This window comes from Martes martes (assembly GCF_963455335.1).
Source record: "Martes martes genome assembly, chromosome: 4".
In the NCBI taxonomy this organism is placed as follows: Eukaryota; Metazoa; Chordata; class Mammalia; order Carnivora; family Mustelidae; genus Martes; species Martes martes.
In genome coordinates this window covers 79395095-79415653 of record NC_137891.1, presented here as the reverse complement: position 1 = coordinate 79415653, position 20559 = coordinate 79395095, and the positions used below count along the sequence as shown (strand labels likewise).

General features: G+C 39.2%; 2 protein-coding genes across 2 annotated transcripts in view; one reads left to right on the top strand and one right to left on the bottom strand.

Annotated features, from left to right (window-relative positions):
• PXDNL (peroxidasin like) overlaps nt 1-20559 on the bottom strand; it is a 456789-nt gene that overhangs the window by 138075 nt on the left and 298155 nt on the right. Inside the window, exons 5-6 of the mRNA XM_080802773.1 lie at nt 8813-8884; nt 2377-2448 (exon numbers count right to left, since the gene is read on the bottom strand). Coding sequence (XP_080658899.1) covers nt 2377-2448; nt 8813-8884 — 144 coding nt within the window. The remainder of the gene's footprint in view (nt 1-2376; nt 2449-8812; nt 8885-20559) is intronic.
• LOC308340705 (histone deacetylase complex subunit SAP25-like) lies at nt 19068-19668 on the top strand (the record flags this gene model as incomplete). Its single annotated transcript, XM_080800052.1, is given in 2 exon segments — nt 19068-19195; nt 19197-19668. Coding segments are annotated over 2 exon segments (600 nt in total).

Sequence of the window (20559 nt, the reverse complement as noted above, 5' to 3'; positions counted from 1 at the left end):
TATAGAAAAGAAACATTTAATGGAAATTATAATTGAAAAATACAGAGAGAGTGACTCTAACCACAAGTGATAAATTCAACAAAAGAGAAGGAGGCAAGTAAAAAAAAAAAAAAATATTCCTACTGCTACCAAAATAAATTATCCTAAGACTTGGTTACAAAATGCCTTGGCATTTTTCAGTTTCCAGATATGACTTAAAAACAAGAATGTTAAAACAACAATGAGATAACACTAAATGTTTGTTAGAATGGCCAAATCCAGGACATTGATGACACTAAATGCTGGTGGGGGTGTGGAACAACAGAGCTCTCATTCACTGCTGCTGGGGCTAAAAAATGGTATGGCCACTTCGAAAGACAATCTGGCAATTTCTTTTCTTTTTTTTTTTTTAAGATTTTATTTATTTATTTGACAGACAGAGATCACAGTAGGCAGAGAGGCAGGCATAGAGAGAGGGAAGCAGGCTCCCTGCTTAGCAGAGAGCCTGATGTGGGGCTCGATCCCAGGACCCTGGGACCATGACCTGAGCCGAAAGCAGAGGCTTTAACCCACTGAGCCACCCAGGTGCCCCAATCTGGCAATTTCTTATAAAACGAAATATACTTTAACCATGCCATCCAGCAATCATGTTCTTTTGTATTTATCTAAAGGAAGCGTAACCTATGTTCCCTCAAAAAACTACACATGGATGTTTATAGCAGCTTTATTTATAATTGCCAAAATTTGGAAGCCAACAAATGTCCTTCAGTAGTGAATGGATAAAGAAACTGGTTCACCTAGACAATGGAATATTATTCAACACTAAAAAGAAATTAGCTAGTAAGCCATGAAAAGACATGGGAGAATCTTAAATGCCTATGACTAAATAAAAGAAGTTAATCTGAAAAGGCTGCATACTGTATGATTCCAACTGTATGACTTTCGAGAAAAGACAAAACTATGGAGATGGTAAAATGTCTAGTGCCAGAGGTTAGGGGAAGGCGAGGATGAATAGGTGGGACACAGAGGACTTTGAAGGCCGTGAAAATATTCCGTGTGACATTATAGTGATGATATATGTTCTTATACATTCATCTAAACTCATACCAAGTACAGTAACAAGAGTGAACCCTAAGATAAACTACGGACTTTGAGTGATTGTGGGATATAAATTTTAACAAATGTAACACTCCAGTGGAGGGTCATGGAGGGGGAGGCTATGTAGGAAGAAAGGGTATGTGGGAAGTCTCAGTACTTTCTGCAAACCTAAAACTGTTCTAAAAGATAAAGTCTTTTATAACAACAAAACAAGAATCGATGTGCTAATCCTAATGGCTGTGGTGCAACCAGTTCTGAGAAGTGAGGAAATTTTGACAGAAAAGGAGAATCTTCAAGCAGATGTGGGTCTGAGCCCAAAGAGCACAGCCTGAGGAGAAAAGACGGTAAGGCAGCATCTACTGTGAGAATTGCAATGAAAGTAGAGAATATACACTTGACAAAATGGACTGGGGCTAGGTGAATGGTCCTCCTGATTAATTATGATCCTTGAAACACAATGATTCCAAGCGTTATTTCCAGGCACCAATTAAACACAAATTTATTTCCCCCAGTGTTCTGATATCTACTTAATCTTAACATTTCCTCGCCCATTGACCTGGACCTGGACACATCACACCAAAAAGACACCAGCAACAGCATGACCTCCAAGACAGCTGAGAGATAACCTTTTGTGATTTTTCCACTCCGTGCCCTCCAAATAGCTCTGGGAAGCAGGACATGCAACTTTTACCTGATAACTGGGACTTACTGAGGGACAAAAACAACAACCCCAAATCCATCAATAAAGCAGAAGTCTACCCAGAGAAAGGGGTGAAGAGACAGATCAGGGTAAAGGCGAGTGATTCACACAGGCAGAGAGAAAAGCGAGGCAGTTGGAGGCTCAAACAGGATTGGGAGGTTTACTCCAAATTGTTTCGTGTAGGAAGAAATGAACTGGATCAGTAACCGTACCTGCAACAAGGGAAAACTTCTGAGGCCTGGCCAGAGGAGTTAGACTTTCTTTGGAACTTCTCACATCTCTTTTTAAATAAAAGTTAAAGGAAAAGAAGTCTTGGGAGTCTTTAGATTTGACCAGCAAGAAAATTACTGAGAACCAAGGAAAACTTCTATCTTCAATATTCCTTTTGAATGTCACTTCTGAGAGAATACATGAAAGCTTAGTCAACTGTCTGCGTCCTCCTATCACTCTGCAGTTAACGAAACCATTTTCTCCCTTACACGCTAAAATTGCAATGATCTTTCAGGGCCAAAGGAGACAAAGGCAAATCATTGCTTAGGATTTATTTATTTGGGGAAAAATCATAAGGTTTCTGTGTCTGTGCACTTGCTTTCACTTACAGTCTCTTTAATGAATCCAGATGAGAAAAGCTCCCAGCTGGGATTTTAGATAATTTGTTGTTATGCAAAAACCTGAAAAACAAAAGATAACTTTGAATCACAACACAGCAGTGATGCTTTGGGAGAGCTTTTTTTTTTTTTTTTTTTTAAAGAATTGTGGATCCAAATACATTTTTAAAAGTATTTCAGTGAGAAAGGGCAAATACAAAACAGAGTGTCATTTATGCAAGCATGTTTTTAAAGATTTACATGTATGTATTTTCTGACCCATGATTTTTTTGAATTTCTGGTTTTATTTAGTTAGAGATTACAAATGCTAAGGAGAAAAATCACAGAAATAAGTCTTTAAACACATGGGAAATCAAGGTAGAGAATGTATTCATCAAAAAGAATGGCAAAATGATGTATGACCGCAGCAGCCTGCAAGAGAGCCATGATTAACTGGATCCTGTGGATGGCAACCCTTTGTCTACTTTCACTTACAGGCCACCAGCAGTCTTGCTAAATGACAGCTCCATTTGGTGCTGCTGTGGTTCCTGGCTCAGCCAACCATTTGCCTGTTCCCTTTCAAATTCATGCCCATGTCCGTGGTCCAGGCAGATCACAGAAAAGCACATCCCCAGGCTCTGTTGCCAATGGCACTCTGAGGCCCAGGGCCACAGTATTTCTATCCTTCCTTCCACCTGGTCAGTTCTGCACCAGTGTGCAGAACACTGCCCTGGCCATACCACTTCTTCCCACTGTGAGGAGAGAAACTGTGACTAGGAAATCACCAGCTAGGCTTCATCTAACCACTAGAACCGCTGAAAACATATTCAACAAAGAGCATATGTTTGAAGAGAGGACGAAACAGTAGTCTGCAAAACAGAGGAAAGCTCCATGCCATTGATTTCTAGGGACTGTGGGAAATGAGCACAAATAATCAAATAATGTGTAGAAAATGTTAACAGCTACAACCAGCCTCACTCTGAGTCCTATTCCATGGCCAGTGCCCCATCTCAAAATTAAGTAAGATTATCTGACCATGTTTTCCTAGCAATGTATGGATTTTGATTAATTTTAACTATTTTTTCAATTAGGGATTAAGGAAACTGGGTGTCCTAAGGAGTAAAAATATTTTTATGACTTTGGAATTTGATGCACTTCTGAGTAGATATAATTTTTTTCCTGGTCCTTACTATTTTAGTTCTTTATTCCCATTTTCTCCTGCCCCACCCAATTCACCAAACTCAGAAGCAATGACTAGAGAAGAAACAGTGAACAGTTAGTTAGGTTAAGATGGGCGTACAGACAGAAGTCACACAGTAATTCTCATTCCCCAAAAGCCCTAACCCATATCCATATCTCAGGAGATATTGGAATAGAATTTAATAATGGAGAAGTATCTTGTAGTACATTGCAGCTGAACCTTGGGGAAACCCACATAATTTGGACAACTATTCACATGTTTTTTTGTAGGACTATAAACTTATTTCACTATTGAAAACTAGTAGAGGGGCGCCTGGGTGGCTCAGTGGGTTAAGCATCTGCCTTCAGCTCAGGTCATGATCTCAGGGTCCTGGGAATGAGCCCCACATCGGGCTCCCTCCTCAGCAGAGAGCCTGCTTCTCCCTCTCCCTCTGCCTGCTGCTCTGCCTACTTCTCCACTCTTTCACTCTGTCAAATAAATAAATAAGAGTATTAAAATATATATAAAAAATATAAAAATAAAATAAAACTAGTAGGGCCCAGTGTGATAACAACAGTAAAAATGATGTTGATCATTCTCTTAAAATATTTCTTCTAAAAATTTTATTTATTTATTTGACAAAGAGAGAGAGCATACAAGCAGGGGGAGTAGCAGGCAGAGGGAGAGGGAGAAGCAAGCTCCTTGATAAGCAGGGACATGGGGCTCCATCCCAGGACCCTGAGAGCATGAACTTAGTCAAAGGCAGCTGCTTAATCAACTGATCCACCCGGGTGCCTCTCTCTTATCATATTTAAAAGGCTGGAAATTGCATCAATAATCAGAGATTGAAAGATGTTATCTATTTTCCAAGCCAAGTAGACCAGAATTGTTTAACAGGCAAAACAAGTCAAGAAAAAAAAACATAATATTTTCATCATCACAGATTTTGAAACAAGGTATGTAAATGTTGAAAAATTATTATCAAAAATTTTCTTTCATTTGATATAGTGACAAAATGTCCAAATTAATGTTATTTCAACATTAGTTTCTATCATACATATTATTAGGGTTCCCAAATCAGATATTATTGCTACTTGTTATATCTATAACTATTTGTTTTCAAGTAGATTAGTATCTCTAAATCTCAGATCCTTTGTCTATAAAATGAGCTTATTATTAGAATAATTATTATTATTCATCTCCTAGATTACTATGTCAGTGACAGCACCAAAATAGTAGTCGTATTCCAGTGGTACTGTTCAGCAGGGGTGCAAAACTGCATGCCTATGCTTTCTTTTTCCTCTTTCTTCTTTCCAACTTCTGTGAAGTTAATCTTCAAAATGTTTCTGCTGTTTTTTGAGTTGTGCTTGTAGAAATATCACTTTGATTGTTTTGCCCCCAGTAAGACCTAAAAAGCATCTCTTCCTGTATTGGAAAGTTCATATAATAATTATTTGCTGCTAATGTTTTTTTTTTACCAAAGATAATTGGTTAAAAATAAAATTAACAGTATCCATTGCACTGAAATTGATGCAAAGTCTGATCTCTTTCTTGTGACAGAAATGTACAAATTATCAAACAAACCAAGCAATGAATGGGTTTTTTCAACATTAATGTTCTGAGGAGAGAAAAGTATATCTTCTGCCTGAAATTTAGGTTAGCATCTCAAGATATCACCACTGGAAATCCAAGAAACTTCTAAGGTGTAGAGAAAACCATATTCAGATCCTATACTTAGAGAAAGCTGTTGAAAGAGCCTTTGCTGTAGTGAGGTATATGCGGGATAAAGAAGATATCTCTGGGCTGGTTGACTCGATGCCAGTCCCTGCTGCTCCATAAAGTATCCCGTGTGGTGTTGTTTCAAACTGGTATTCTTTCCAAACCAATAAAACTAAATGTATTCTAGTCACCATGAATGTTCTTTATGGCTGCAGAATACCAGGGTTTCCTTCCCTTGGTATATTTTTCCCATTTTTTAAAGAGAGATTCATTAAAGCTTCTAAAAGAAAAACCATGCAATATGCAAACTATAGTTTGCCGAGGTCAGTGTGCATATGAAATAAATACAGGGATCCAGCCTTATGAAGAATGTCTACAGTCTCACCACTTTGCAATTGGCAAGTGGCACTGGGGAGAAATAGCACAGTTATCAGGTTCTTCAATACCAACCACAAATTATTACACAAAAAGTCAAATTTTTGTATACTTTGACAAACATTACTGCAATTTTCTGCCTGTGCATCAAGCTCTGTTACCAGCTTGAATATTTCAACCTATGTGCCTTCACCAAAGTGTAAAGATTCTTCTGCTTGGTGATATAATATTAATTAGTTTATGACTATTTAAGAGTAAGGCTTATTGCTAGGGAAAATTTTAAGTTTGGTAAAGGACCAGGATTTTCAAATTAACTCTTCTCTTTATAGGAAAGATGAAGATGCATGTCTTCACTTGCCTGTATTGGCATCATGCATCCAGGGAAAAGAACATTCCACACAAGTGGTAGGGGTTGGTATTTATGAATGCAACACATGGGGACTTTTATCAAAGCCTGTAGGTAAAGAACTATCCTAAATATTGTTACTACCACTGCTGAATGCACATTACTTGAGGATGTGTGGTTACAGACAAAGTCATGTGGTTACAGACAAAGTCATGCTGAATTTGTATAGATTGAGAATTACCTTAACAAAATAATTTAATTTTAATATTTAAAATATTATCTCAACAAACACACTTCAAGGTTATAGGGAGAAGAATTCTAACTCAAAGGAGTGAATGAGACATGTAAATTTGCCTCATTCTCTTTCAGAAGTCAACTGAAATAATAGCTCAGATGGTCAATACAATAAATAAACCCATAACAATCAAAAGGACAGGATGCATGAGGTTGTCAACAGATAAGAGATTTCAGTGAACTCTGGAAAATACAAAATGCATGGAAGAAGGTTGGAAAAGGAAACAGAAAAAGCAGAATCCCAGGGAATGTACAAAGAAGGAACAATCTGATTGTTTGGGACCCAAGACACCAAACAGAGTAGAGGGACAGGATGGTAAATGAGGTTCACTGAACACGTGGATGGAGAAATGTAATTAATTTGTAGCTGTGGCCAAGTGCTAAGAGGAAGAAAATTTATATATGTATTTCTTGTTATTAAATATATTATTTATTATCAAATATTATATTATTCTCACTAAATATATATACATATATATATTTCTTATTATTTTTATAGGTTTTTCTCTAAAGAAATTTTAAAAATTGACAAAGAAAAGTAACTGATTTTGTGTGGAGCAGCAACTGAAGGGGAAGCATTTCCTTTCACATGCTAGTATTTTAGATGGAGAAATCTGCCATTTTCCTACCCAACTGTCCAAACTAAAATTCTCTTTGGAATTTAAAAAATTTTAAATTCCCTCCAAAATGGGAAATTTTGGAAGAAAACAGACCTACCTACAAGGGAACAGGAGAAACTTAGACCCACAACCCAATATTTTCAAGTATAAATATCAAGGATCACAAGGCACTGGAGCTTAATCAGGACCATGGCAAAGAAAGACCAAGACAAAACAAAGAAAAACCAACTCCAGAAGAAGCAGGGGAATTCAAAGAACTAAAAAAAAGAGAAATATAACAAAAATACATTGTGATTAATATATTCAGAGATCTTTCAAAAATATGTGTATAGTTTTTATTTACATAATAGGGAGAAAACTAAAAGTTAAACCTTTTTTCCTTGCTCAGTTCCCTACTCCTTCAAGACCATTCATGGATCCTAAGATAACAGCTCCCTCTGAAAGGTAGGAGATGCCATCACTGCTATCAGACCTGTGGGGGCTTCAAGATCTCCTTTGGGGAACAGGAATCGCCCCTTCCCAGTTTTCAATGGAGGAAAGCAGTGCTTATTTTTATCAGCAAATCTTTCCCCAACATTAAAGTCAATGGCTTAGGTTTTTTGAGGTTATTAGTCATCGTGATGCTAAATCTTGAATTTACCGAGGTGGAATCCACTGCTCAAGCCTGATGGAGCAGGAAATGGATATAGTTCACTCCTCCATGACATGCTTTCAGCAAAGCAAGAACACAAATCTAAACAATGAAATTTTATGCATTACAGTTCCTATACTTCTATATGTAAATAAGTTTGGAGTAATGGCATGGAGAAATGGTTGATTAGCTCTTTTTTATCTTTTAAATTTACTGGTCTATTTCATGTATCAGAATGAAAGGGCATCCTTGTCAAAACCTACAGACTCCTAATTATAATTTCTTTTCAGATATGTTTTAATTCAAACTGATTCCTGATTAAGTTTAGCTACATCATTCTGTACTTTTTCTGTTCATAAAAAAAATCCATATCTTGTGCTAAAATCACAATTAATTTGTTAATATAAGGTATTAGAGGAAATGAAGGGCTAGAGTATTTTCATCTGATAAAAGACAATACAAAAGGAGGCTGTCCAAGTGTTCTTTTGGTTTGTCATTGTCTTTAATAAAGTTTTATTAAATATAACATTCATCTAGAAAAGTACACACATCATGCTATAAGTATGATGACTTTCCTGAAAGTGAATACAGCTGGGAAAACAGAAAAAGACAAAACTGCCAGGACTGCAGAAGCTCCTTCCTGCTGTTCCTCAACATCTCCTTCTCTCCAAAGGTAACCACTATTTAACTTCTAGCTATTACACATGTTCCTGCTATTTCTGAATTAAAAAAAAAAAAAGTCAAACTATGTAATTTTCAATGTTTGGATTTTTTTTGCTCAAAATGTTTCTGAGATTCATATGTGCTATATATATATGAATATACAGCAACTTATTTGTCTTCTTTTGTTGTTGAATTCTGAGTACCTCTAGGGTGGGGTTGTTATAAGTGATGCTGCCATTAACACTCCAGAACACACTTCTGACGCATATGCACACATGTGCACATCTGTTGTGTCCATAACTAGAAGTGGAACTGATGGATAGGTCATAGGGGATGTGTACGGTAAGTTGTGGTAGATTCTGCGATAAGTTTGCAGAATGGTTTTACCACCTTTGTGAAGTGTTCATTGCTTTTGCCTTGTTTTTAATTGGGTTGTTTGTCTTTTCCCCATTGATTTCAAACTATAGAATGGTGTACAGTAACTCTATCTTATAGTACAAAGGTGCAGACTTTGCTTCGTAGGCTTACAACAAAATGTCCTGATCTCCTGGGCAGTCAATACATTGTATAAACTGAAGAAGTAAATCAGAAGCAAAGGAGTCTAAAAAGCCAACACTTACAGTCGCTCTAATTTCAGAAGGTCTCCAAAGGTCTCCGGCTCTAGCGTTTCTATTTGGTTGAAATGAATATACCTGGAAGGCACAAAACAAGTTGGTTATTTCTTGTGCTGGTGAGCAAAATAAAATGTTTGAGGAATTAACATAGCTTCCCTGAAATTCAGTCTGAAGTACTTCAAGTCCCCTCTGTTCTTTACAGTCCTGGGTCTAAAACCTGATGTTCCAACAGGGAACCAAGAGGAAGCACATCCAGAAGCAGTACTCAATGTTACCTCTTCTCTTAGGCAGCACTCTTGAGTAGAAAGATGTTACATGATTGGTGAAGTCATGCTTCCACTCAAAAATTTTTCTAAAGATTTTGCTTATTTATTTGAGAGAGAGAGCATGTGAGAGAAAAAGAAAGAGAAAGCACAAGCAGGGGCAGAGAAAGAGGGAAAAGTAGGCTCCCCACTGAGAAGGGAGTCCAACTCGGGGCTTGATCCCAGGACCCTGGGATCATGACTTGAGTCGAAGGCAGACGCTTAACCAACTGAGTCACCCAGGTGCCCCTACTTATTAAAATTTTTAAAGTGAAGCTAGAATAATAAGGCACATTACACGTGACCACATGCTTATTACATTTCAGGATAGAGGGAATACTCCTGCTAGAGAAGATAAGAGATGACATATTTTATGTAATATGATGACTATTTAAAATGAATTATTTATGCCTAAGGATATATACAAGATAATGTATCTTGTTTTAATCCATTTAGAACTAGACCTTTTCAGTCCTTGGTAACCCCTTATGCAATTGATCCAGTGGAAATTTCCAAAGCTGCCATTTCAGAAAGGCTTCTCTTGAAGTAACAAGCAGCACAACTGAGGACAGAAAGTTTCCCTTTCTCTCAGAAATTCTGTGATGAAATGGAGAAACATTCCTTGAAAGCAGAGGGCTGAGCAGAGCAAATCTTAGATCCGCTGCTAAGGCTACATAGTTCTCTACAAAAATTTAAATATCCACCTTGCACCTGAAAATCATTGAAATGAAACCAACAGCCTCATCCAGCATCTATAGTGAACTGTCTGCAGAAAGCACCTCAAACACAAAATTTGCCATGAGAAAGAACAGACCCAGTCTCATACTGAATTATGTCCAAACAAAAGAACACAATAAATTGCACTTGACTTAGTCAACAGAAAGTTATTTGACTTGAAGTGAGGACACAAGAAGAGAAGCTTTATATTTTATATGTTTGCATTAAGTATTTATTTAACCACAATTAGAATTACTTTTGAAAGAAAAAATAAAAACATTTTAAAGAAAAGAAACATATCTATTTCATTCATAGGCTCCTTTCTTATTAAATCATTATTACAGGATGAGCACTTTAGACACCCATGCAAAAGCATAATAATTACAATAAAATGAAGAGGATGTAATTGAAATGGAAGGATAATTTCTGACTGTGTTAGGATGGATCCTGGAGGCAGTGCTGCACCTTCCCACTCCCTGAAATTTCACAACCTGGCTGATGGTCACAACATTCCTTCCAAGGATTCCACTCATTATAAAAGCAACAACAATGACACTGTGTAAGACATAATTGGCTTAATGTTTGCATAAAACAACTTTGTCTTTGTTCTTTATATTATACACACATACTCACACATACTACATACTACCCTCTGAAAATCATTACTTCTATAATTGGTCTAGCACACAATGGAGGAGGTAGAGCCTGGAAGAGTTCAAGAAAGAAGGGATGGGAATGGGGTGTTCAGGGTAAGACCAAGTGTGGGAGGAAGGAATGGAGAGAAAGGAGCTTCAGTGACCACATTGAAGAAAGTTTTGGAATGAGGTCATTTATAGGATTTTTCTTTCCAAGTTAAATGCATTGCATCGTTGGGATTTCATGCTTACTAACATAGAATACAAATGGACACTTCATGATGACTACGAATAAATGCTGATTAGGGCTTCAATTTTAGCATAAACTAAATAATAATAACAGCAACAACACAAAACACTATTATTCCACATACATTACATGCGTTTAGTCATTTTTATTAACATATAATGTATTATTTGCTTCATCAGTTTACACAATTCACAACACTCACTACACCCTCCATCCTCACAACATTTTTAATCCTCACAACTATGCTGTGAGATGAGTTCTACGAAAAGTTGCATCATTCAAAAGGGGAAAATGTGGTATAGAGAGGTTACGATACTTGCTCAGTTTTGCACAGCTTGGAATTGCTGAGATCACGATTCAGTTTAGGCAGATGCTTACTTTTTTTTTTTTTTTTAATCAACTAAGCCTGCAGTCTGGTGGCAAAGAGAGCAGCTGCACACAGATCAGCAGACAGGCAGAGCACACATGGATGACCTAGTGAGACCTGATCCAACAACATCCAAAGCAAAGGCTTTCTCAGGTAGGGAAATGTCTGCTCCACGTGGAGAACTCAAGAGCTAACCAGTAATAAATCCAAGCTATGCATTGAACGAAACCAGGGCTTACAGACATCACTGGAGGCTACTTCTCGGCATGCCTGGCAGCCGATCCTACTACATTAATACCTTCCTCTACTAGAAGGTGTAGAGTCCCTAACTGAAGGAAAGTATCACATTCCATTTCCTGGAACAACCTAGGAAGCCACAGGAAAAGAGGTCACAAGTCAAGGTCTGTCATTTAGCCACTGAATGTCAAATTTCAGATTTTAAAAGTGAGTACTCTAGTTTATGAAAGAACTAAGCCCTTGTTTTCCCTCCTTCCTACTTTTTAAACTTCTTGTGAACAATTTCTTTATTAGAATTTTTACCACATAAAAACTGGAGTTTCGGAGAAACACTTCCCATTGGCATCATTAGTCAAACAAGCATCCTGCAGAGCTTGCACCGGTATCCAGGTAACTAAAAAGAAGGTATGAGCAGAGCTTCCATTGAGAGGGCTTCTAATCACTGAGTCAACTAAAATCAGGGCCAGAAGACAATCTAAGGGTAAAAATGACATATAACACTTTGTTCAATATCATAGCTACTGTAATGTTAAGGACTAAACTACAATTATATTTTTATCAATAGATTTTATGACTATACTCCACAATCACTAAAAAATTTTAAAAATACTATTTTTTTACATTTAAACATCCTCTTTACAATTTATGCTTAGTAATTCATAGGAAATGCATAGTCTTTTTCCAACATGCACATACTGAGAACCTACTAATCACAGCCCTGCTTATTCTCCATTTGAGAAATGCTCCCAAGAATAAATCTCCCAAATTCTAGACTCATCCAAGGTGAACCTTCCACCTCAAATACTTTCTATTGAAGTTCAATCTAATATATACTACATGGTAGGATAAGCAACCAGCATTTGCACTGCAAAGTTGCAATTTTATACTAATTTGAATGGTTGTTTGATCCATGTTTATCCTCCCTAACTAGACTCTAAGTTCCATGAAGACAGAAACCCTACTGGGTTTAAGCTCATTTCCAACATCCCCAGTTTCCTAGCACAAGCTTAATGGATAGATATTTATATGTAGTTGATCCCTAAAAGAACAAATGACTAGCCAGTACCTTTACACAGGCATTGACTTTGCAAAGAAAAAGTTAGAACATTGAGCTTTTAGAACATTCCATGGTATATAAAACAAAACATGGGTTTATGAACCATAATGAAAACTTTATTAATATTGGCTCAACATCCTAAAGGGCACTGCATTTTCTTGAGGAAGAATCTCAACAAATTTTTACATTAATCCTTACTTTTGTAAGTTCTGTAATAATGTATGGTTTATTGTATTTCCCAAAACCTTATTAGGTGTTAACAAACCTGAAGGACATCTAGCAAATTCCTGGGGCTTTCTGAATTAATCTCATTCCAAAGAGATGTTTTACAATCACAGTTTTTTATGAGCCTGGATAACATATTTGACAGCTCTTACCTGAGTAAATACTGACTTACACAGCCAGCCCCAGGTATTAGCTTACCCAAATGAGGACAAAAATCTTCCCAAGTTTTATAAAACATGCAGAGCAAGAACACATGGCCAGAGAATGACAACAAAAATAACAGAGAAAGAATGGTTCTCAGGGAGAGAAGTTGCTGTTATTGATTTAGCTTTTAGCTTGAACTCACTGAGCCACATAAAAACAAATCCACTGTGCTATACCATCACCTTGGCAACCCCACTCTAATGTAAGAGCAGAGATGGAAAGAAGAACACTATATTTATCTGTATCTAACTGCACAATCAAAAAAGAATATAAGTTCAATGCACCCAACCCTTTTGTAAAAAGTAGCTACTTTTTATTTCCTCAAAAGCCTTGAGTTTGGAAAGAAAAAAGGAACACTGCCAGTAGAGAGAACTTACATGTGTGTGTGAGTCTGTGTGTGTCTATGAATATAATTTTCCATGTGTCTATGTAAAATGTGAGCTAAAGAAATATGAATTGGCAGCATGCAGCTGAGGAGATGTTTAAAATGAGCTCTCAACAATCCTGCACTTAAAACAGACCTCAGAGAAGGCACACTGAGGTGACAGCTGACTTGGAGATCTACAGTGCCCCGCCTCCATATTCACCAAAGAATTTTTACCTGTTGGATGCACCATTATGACTCTAACTTTCCATACGAATCAGATGGGATTAAAATATGCATTTTCTAGCTTCATTGCACAGTATCAAGTACGAATGATCTGTTAGAACAATAAATTATTCATACAGTTTAGGAGTTAATTAAGCATTTGAATGGAGATCTTTATTTCAGAGCACAGTAAATTATTTTAACCGATTTTAAAGGGAAAAATGACTGAATTACCATAATCCATTAGGTTCAAGAGAAGAGCTTTCTAGTATTTTATTTGCATGCTATGCTCATAGTGTAGTCTATCAAAATCTATTACACAAAAGATTACATTTATTCTTAAACAGTTAAAATTTATATTGTACAAGCTTGATACATCAAAAAGTTATATCAATCCTAAATTAGAATACTTATGGAAAAAGTCATGTTTCCAAATAGTATAGGTATAGTCCAATTCCAGTCTTTATCTCTTTTCACCTGAACTAATAGCCTTAAATGGCTATTAAATCAAGCCCTTTCTTTCCAATCTACCATATTGAATTATCTGATAGCTCTTACAAAAAAAAAGAGTGCTGATGAAACCAGCCTCTTTTTAGGATCCCTAATATCTCCCCACTGTCTTCTGCTAGAATTCAAGGTTTCCCAACATCTAGTGTTAACTTGTGAATCCCTTCCTCTCTCACATGAGTTTAACCATACTTTAACCAAATTTTGATTTTCCTATCTCTGAATCTCCTTTTTTTAAAATTAGTGTCTGTGTTTAAAATGTTTTCTTATCCATTTAGAGGCAATTCAAATGGTACTTCCTCCACTGAGGACTTAATGACTGTTCAGGTCAAAAGTAACTTTACTCCTCTGTGATCCTTTAGCGTATTAAAACATTAATAGGCTTTATTGAGTTCCTTTGTAGTGTAAGCCAAGATCCTTGACCTTCTCAAAGATTTGAGTCTGGTTAGAGGTAAAAGATAAGAAATCAATGACTGCAGTCTAATAGGCTGTGTATTATGATAATGTATGCATGGAATGCCATGAGAGTGTGAAGAATCTAAACCAGATTTAAAGGTAGAGAAATGTTGTGCAGAAAATAGGATTCTTTAACTAATTTTTATGGACAAGTTGTACTTACCTAGATACAAAAGAAGAAAGGCAGTTTAGGAAGTGGAAAGACAAGTATATGTGAAGCACAGGAGTATAAAAGCGTATGCTTTTTTCCAGAGCAGTAGTTGGACAGAGTCATCTGTGCCTATAGAAGTCGAGAAGCTCAGCAAGGAAGTTTAAACTTGATCCTGAAAGTGATCAGGACATATTACAAGATTTAAAGAAATGGAATTCCTTAATGATTTTTTTTTATTATTTTAGAAATGTTGTTCCGGTAACGATTGGACAAAAGATTGGAATTTAGCTAGAAAAAGAGATATGAGCTAGATCAGTGGTTTCCAACTTAGGGTGCTTTTGCCCATACTGGGGGATATTCGGCAATCTGTGAAGATATTTTTGTTCGTCACGGCTGGGAGTGGTGTTGCTATAGGCATCCAGCTGGAAGAGGCCAGGATTAGTGCTCCACAACCAATAACACATGACAGCCCCCACAACATTACCTGGCCTGGTTTGACTTTTAAGCAAGGAAGAGTAGTGGTGACTTTGGGTGCTGTCGGGAGTACAGACTGAAGGACTGAAGAGTGGAAGAGCTACTCTGGAGCCCCGGAAAAACAAAACGGTGGGAAACAATTAAAAGGGTGCCAGAGAAGAGGAAAGAACTAAATGAAGCAAGTTAAGGAAGACCCTGCAGAGGAGAGGAGAGATTGGATGGTACCAATGTGCAACTGAAAGACTCACTTCAAGCAGGAGGTGAAAAAGTGACTCAGTGAAACAGGCTGGGACAAATTTATGAAAATCTCTTGGTAACCAGAAGAGATAGTGAGATGGCTCTTAACCTTTGCCCTCAATTTTCCTCCTTAAGGTAAAAGGCAAAGGTAACTCTGAAATGTCAGAGAAATGTATGAAATAAAGACAGAGGAGCACATTTTGAATTGTCACTATAGCAAGCAAGATAAGTTCAGCACATTTTTTATTGTCACTGCCAGAACTGTTATTGAAATTTGACTTTTCAGCATTTGAGCCTCTTACTGACTGTCTCCTCCTCAATATACTTTCCACACTGGTTTCTCTTCTGCTAAAGGGCTGCTCCTTTCAAATTTCTTTGCTGTTTTCTTCTTATTTACCTAACATCCTGTGAGGGATGCCCAGAGCTAGGTCCCCAGGCTTCCCCCTCTTTTATCCACACTCAGTGCTATCCAGTCTAATGACTAGGAATGCTTTCTTTAGTCCAGTGACAACCAGCTGCACAGCTAGGCCAGACTACTCACTCACACTCCTGCTTCCAAGCCTGCTACCTACCTCATATTCTCCCTTGGCTATCCAATAGACTTCTGGAATTTATGTGTAAATCTGTCGTTCTGATTAGCCCTCCATAACCCATCCCACCCACAGCCTCCTTCATCTCAACTGATGGCCCTTCCTTCTAGTTGCTTAGGCCAAAATACTTGATAGCATCATTGACTTCTTTCTTTCTGTAAATCCTACATCCAAGTGGTGACTTTCAATAAACCTAGAATGTGCATCCATGTAAAACCTATACTGCTACAAGGTACAGCAGAGACATTATTGCCTCTAGCCTGGTTTATACCAAGGGTCTCCTGACTACTCCCTGCCTATCCCTTCCTAGCTTCAGTCTTTTGTCAACAGAGAAGTCAGAAGAAGGCAGAAAATGCAGAAGTCACAGTAATCATTTTAAAACCCTCAGATCAATCCTACCACCTCTTTCTTCAAACCCCTGCAGTGCTCACTCAGAACAAAAAGCAAATCACTCAAAATGCAAAGCAAATCCACTCCTTTGATCTGCAACATCCTGTGCTAACTGAGCTTGTCTCTTTGCTCTGGCTACATCAGCATCCAAGCTACTCCTCTAACATTCCAGGCACATTCCTAGCTTACCGTGTTTGTAAGAGTTTCCCCTTTGCCTACCCTGTGCTTTCCCCAGGTGTACAGAAGCCTATGTCCCTCCAGTTCAAGTCTTGACTCAAATGCCCCTCCTCGATGAGGCTTCCTGTTTTAAATTACAGCCACATTTCCACTTCCTTGGGACCGCTAAGCCCCCTCCCTTCCCTGTTTTTACTCATATACATAAATATATTTTTAAATCTTTGCCATAGACTTACATAATTCTATACAGTATATTATTTATTATTTTATTGTTTGTCTCTCCTGATAGATTGTCTTCCCTGATAGATTTGTACTTGTTTTAGGAGTAATTAAAAGGTTCAAATGTAGGGAATTGATATCGTCAGGGTTGCAATTTAGGGGCACAGTCTGGCCAAAGGTAGTACAAAGGAACAGAACAAGGGCTGAAGCTTAAGGCTTTCATAGTGGTGTAGAAATGAATAAATGAGGGTCCTGGGATGAACTGGCAGCAAGTGTAAAGTGATGTAGGGAAATCCTAGAGAAAATCCACCAGTCACCACAGGCCTTTTACAGAGATAGGATGGTTCAATGGAAGACTGCAAGCTTTGGGCACAGGAGCCCGTAATCACCTCCCTACATGACCCCTTATTCTATGACATTGATCACTCACTTCTCTGCAAGATGGAGCTAATGTTGACTTATTTTAAAGTGGCTGAGGACTGTAGATCATATAAAAAAAAATCACCTAGAACTCTCCTGGCATGTGGCAAATGTCTATGGCATCTAATTAGAGGTAAAGAGCATAGGAGACAGAGAAAATCCATAAAGTTTAGAACTTTAGGCAAGGGTTCGGCATAGGGACTATTGGGCCAAAGCTTACCACCCATACTCCTGTCCCTCATACAACATTGGTGAGGGTCAAGAGCCAATTGAGAAGCTGTTGTTAGTGTGTACCAGCATGTGACTCTCAATGCAGAGTTCTTTAAAAAAAACTGGAATGGACAAATTGGTTTAATGCTGAGGGCAAAACACAGCCTCTTACTGCCTGCTTCCAAATCTAAATCATAGGGTCCTCCTTCTCAAGTTTATTTTCAGATATCCCCAGGACAGGAGATCACACTCCAAAGCCACTTAGCAACCAGATTGCAGGCCAGCTGCACACAGGACAGAAAGAGGATGGCTGGTCAAGCAATCACTCTGGGTCATCACAGGGTGACTCTGGTTCAGGAATATCAATGATCAACTCACTAAATCTGCTCCTCCATTTTCTGTGAGAAGGTACAAAGGAAATGGCAGAAATCCCCATAATGGAGTTGCAACACTCCCTTGTCAAGGATACAGTAAGCTTGAGAAGAAATGTTGGAGAAATATGGGAAGGGGAAAAAGTAGATGTCCCCATCCCCAGCATACCACATTTATTGTATTTCTTTCAAGTTCTAAACTCTAATGCCCAAGTTATTTGCTAAAAATACCTTAGTTGAATTTAAACCCAAGATAATAATGACATAATCTCTCATTTCCTTCATGCACCATAATTTTATGACATTATCATAGAGGACAATATTCATTGGGTCATATTGCTCCTTCTGAGATCACTTCCATAAAATCTCCTAAATGAGGTAAAACACAAAATTTATATATATATCAAAACTTTGAAAGTGGAAAAAAGTATAGAGTATTTCAGATAAAAAGCAGCATAATGTAAAAATTTCAGAGCTCATGCTATGAAGAAAAGAAAGCAACAAAGTTAGACCCAGTAAAGGGAAGAAATATGCAGAAGAGAAAAGCAAAAACTAAACCACCTGACGGTGAAGACAGAAGTAAGAAATAAACTTGATATAATGTGTACCATAGGATTTCTAAGTAAGATGGCATAGACAGAAGTCAGTGGAAGGACCAAAATCAAAAAGTTCCAAAATCAAAAACCAATACGGGCCTATCTTGGCCATAAAGTGTAGATTTGTTTGTGAGAGTAGTATGTAAAGAGGGAAATATGTAAGATAGATTCTAAGGAGTAAAGGACATCTTGGAAGGGTGCATGCCTACATGACCTCACACAAGACCCACCTCTCCCTCAGCTTCCAGAGTTTTCACTCAAATGAAATCAATTCCACAAAAACATTAGGAATCTGGAACTTGCTCAAACAGAGTGGACTGTAACTAGCAGGGTGCTAAGGACCTGGATCTAAGAAGGAGATTAACAGGTGATAAGTGAGGTGAAAGAGAGATTAATGCAGGTTAAAGTCTGAAGTGGGTCCCCAGCCAAGTTAGGCTATGTTCTTCCAGGCTGGTCCTTGACAGAAAGTGTCAGGTTAGTTGAAAAAAATTGAAGATGGAAAGCAGTGAGGAAAGCGTGGGCGGTGTAGACGGTGCGGACGCAGGGCCCAGAGCTGGTGCCCCGCGCTGCCCTCCCCGCCAGACGCGGCATGTTGCCCCGGCCGCCTCCGCTGTGGGACGCGGACAAAGAACAGGCGCCCGAGGAACAAGGCCCCTCGGCGGGCAGTGACCCCGACGAGGCCTGGAGCCCTGGAGAGGAAGAACTGGGGGAGCCAGGAACCCCCCCACAGGACAGCCTGCAGCCCCGGTCCTGAAGGCCTTCCTGGACCCGGAGAGAGCAGCTGCTGCCCCGGCCCCCCCCAGGCCTGGCTGCCGAGCATTCCCCGGGAACCCCAGTTGCCCTTCCACCCCAGATGGCCTGGGAGGTGGCCCCCTCAAGGATGACCGTCCTAGCACCATGGGACCCCAGCGACAAGGCTAAAGCAGGACCTCGGCTGGTGTGGGGGCCCAGCTGTGCGTCAGGCGCCTCCTTCTCAGGCGGGACTTTGTGTCATCCCTCATTCTGGCCACTATGAGACAACGTCAGGCCGGGACCTCAGGCCCCAGGCCCCAGCAACAGGGCATCAGAATGGAGAGCGCGCGCCCAGGGACACAGGGCTCCCAGTGATGTGCCGTGAAGATCTCTTTCTGTCAGACCCGCTGCTGCCCTGTGGCCAGCGTGTCCCGCTGTACCTGTCGGAGGCCTCTCAGCAGGTCATGGGCTCTCTGAAGCTTCTGCTCCCACCTCCTATCATGTCTCCCTCGGTCCTCCGCACCCCGTCCCCGGGCTGCTCCACCGCCTGGCTCAGTGGGCCTGAGCTGATCGCCCTCACTGGCCTCCTGCAGACGAGCCAGGGAGTGCCAAGACCTGCCTCCTCAGAGGCTCCCACGCCCCCTGCTGGCTCCCCAGACCCTGTATCTAACCACCCAGGCCCCAGTGGTGGCCCCAGCTGTTCTCGCTGCACTGACCCGTCTGTCCCACGAACTCCAGAAGCCCACTGAACATAGCTCTTCTGTGGGCAGTGTGGGCAACCCCCCCACCCCCCGCAGGTTCTGTTGACAATAAAACACTGTTTTGGTTTTTTTGTTGTTTTGTTTTGTTTTGTTTTAACATGTTTATTACAACAGATACAATCCACATCTAACTAGCTTTGTTTCCTCTTTTCCCTCCCACAACCATGTTCATTGGGCCATTTCCTTATATGTGAGCAATCAATGTACTTTCAGCACACATGCCCAGCAGTACTTTTAAGTCCATTCTTACAGGGTGCAAATGGATCTCAATAATTTATACAAACAAGTGGGTTATGCTCCATCACTGCAATTTCAAGCTACTGTACACAGGAATGAAAAGGTTATAGAAAAGTGCCATAGCAACAGTGCCTTAAGAAAGGAGAAAAAGAGGAGCCTTAAAAAAATGGATAAAATCAGATCAAGGATTTCAGAGGGAAATGGAACACACGGGAAATGAAAAACATTTCTCTGCAAAACAAATGGAGAAGCACTGCTCTTGATCAGGTGCAAGTGTGGAAACAGTTGTGAGGAAAGCACAAGAGGCCAGCCTTTGATGTGCTTGAGTCTGTGCCTTACACTTCTTCCTCAGTAGAACTCACTTCAGAAGTTGTGGTGGGATGAACCTGAGGGTGAAGGTGGAGGGCGCACATCTGAGTAGCTGGGCAAAGAACCAGAAAAAAATTCTTATATTATGCTGGGGAGAAAGAATTTCCTATACTCTTTAAGATTCTTCCAGCTAGACTAAGAATCAAATTGACATGAGACAGATTAACAGGAGAAAATCAAATTTCTTCACTCTTATAAGCATCATGTACGTACACTATTAGTGTACGTACATGACGCTTATAAGAGCGAAGAAGATAGGTAGGGGTCTGAGAC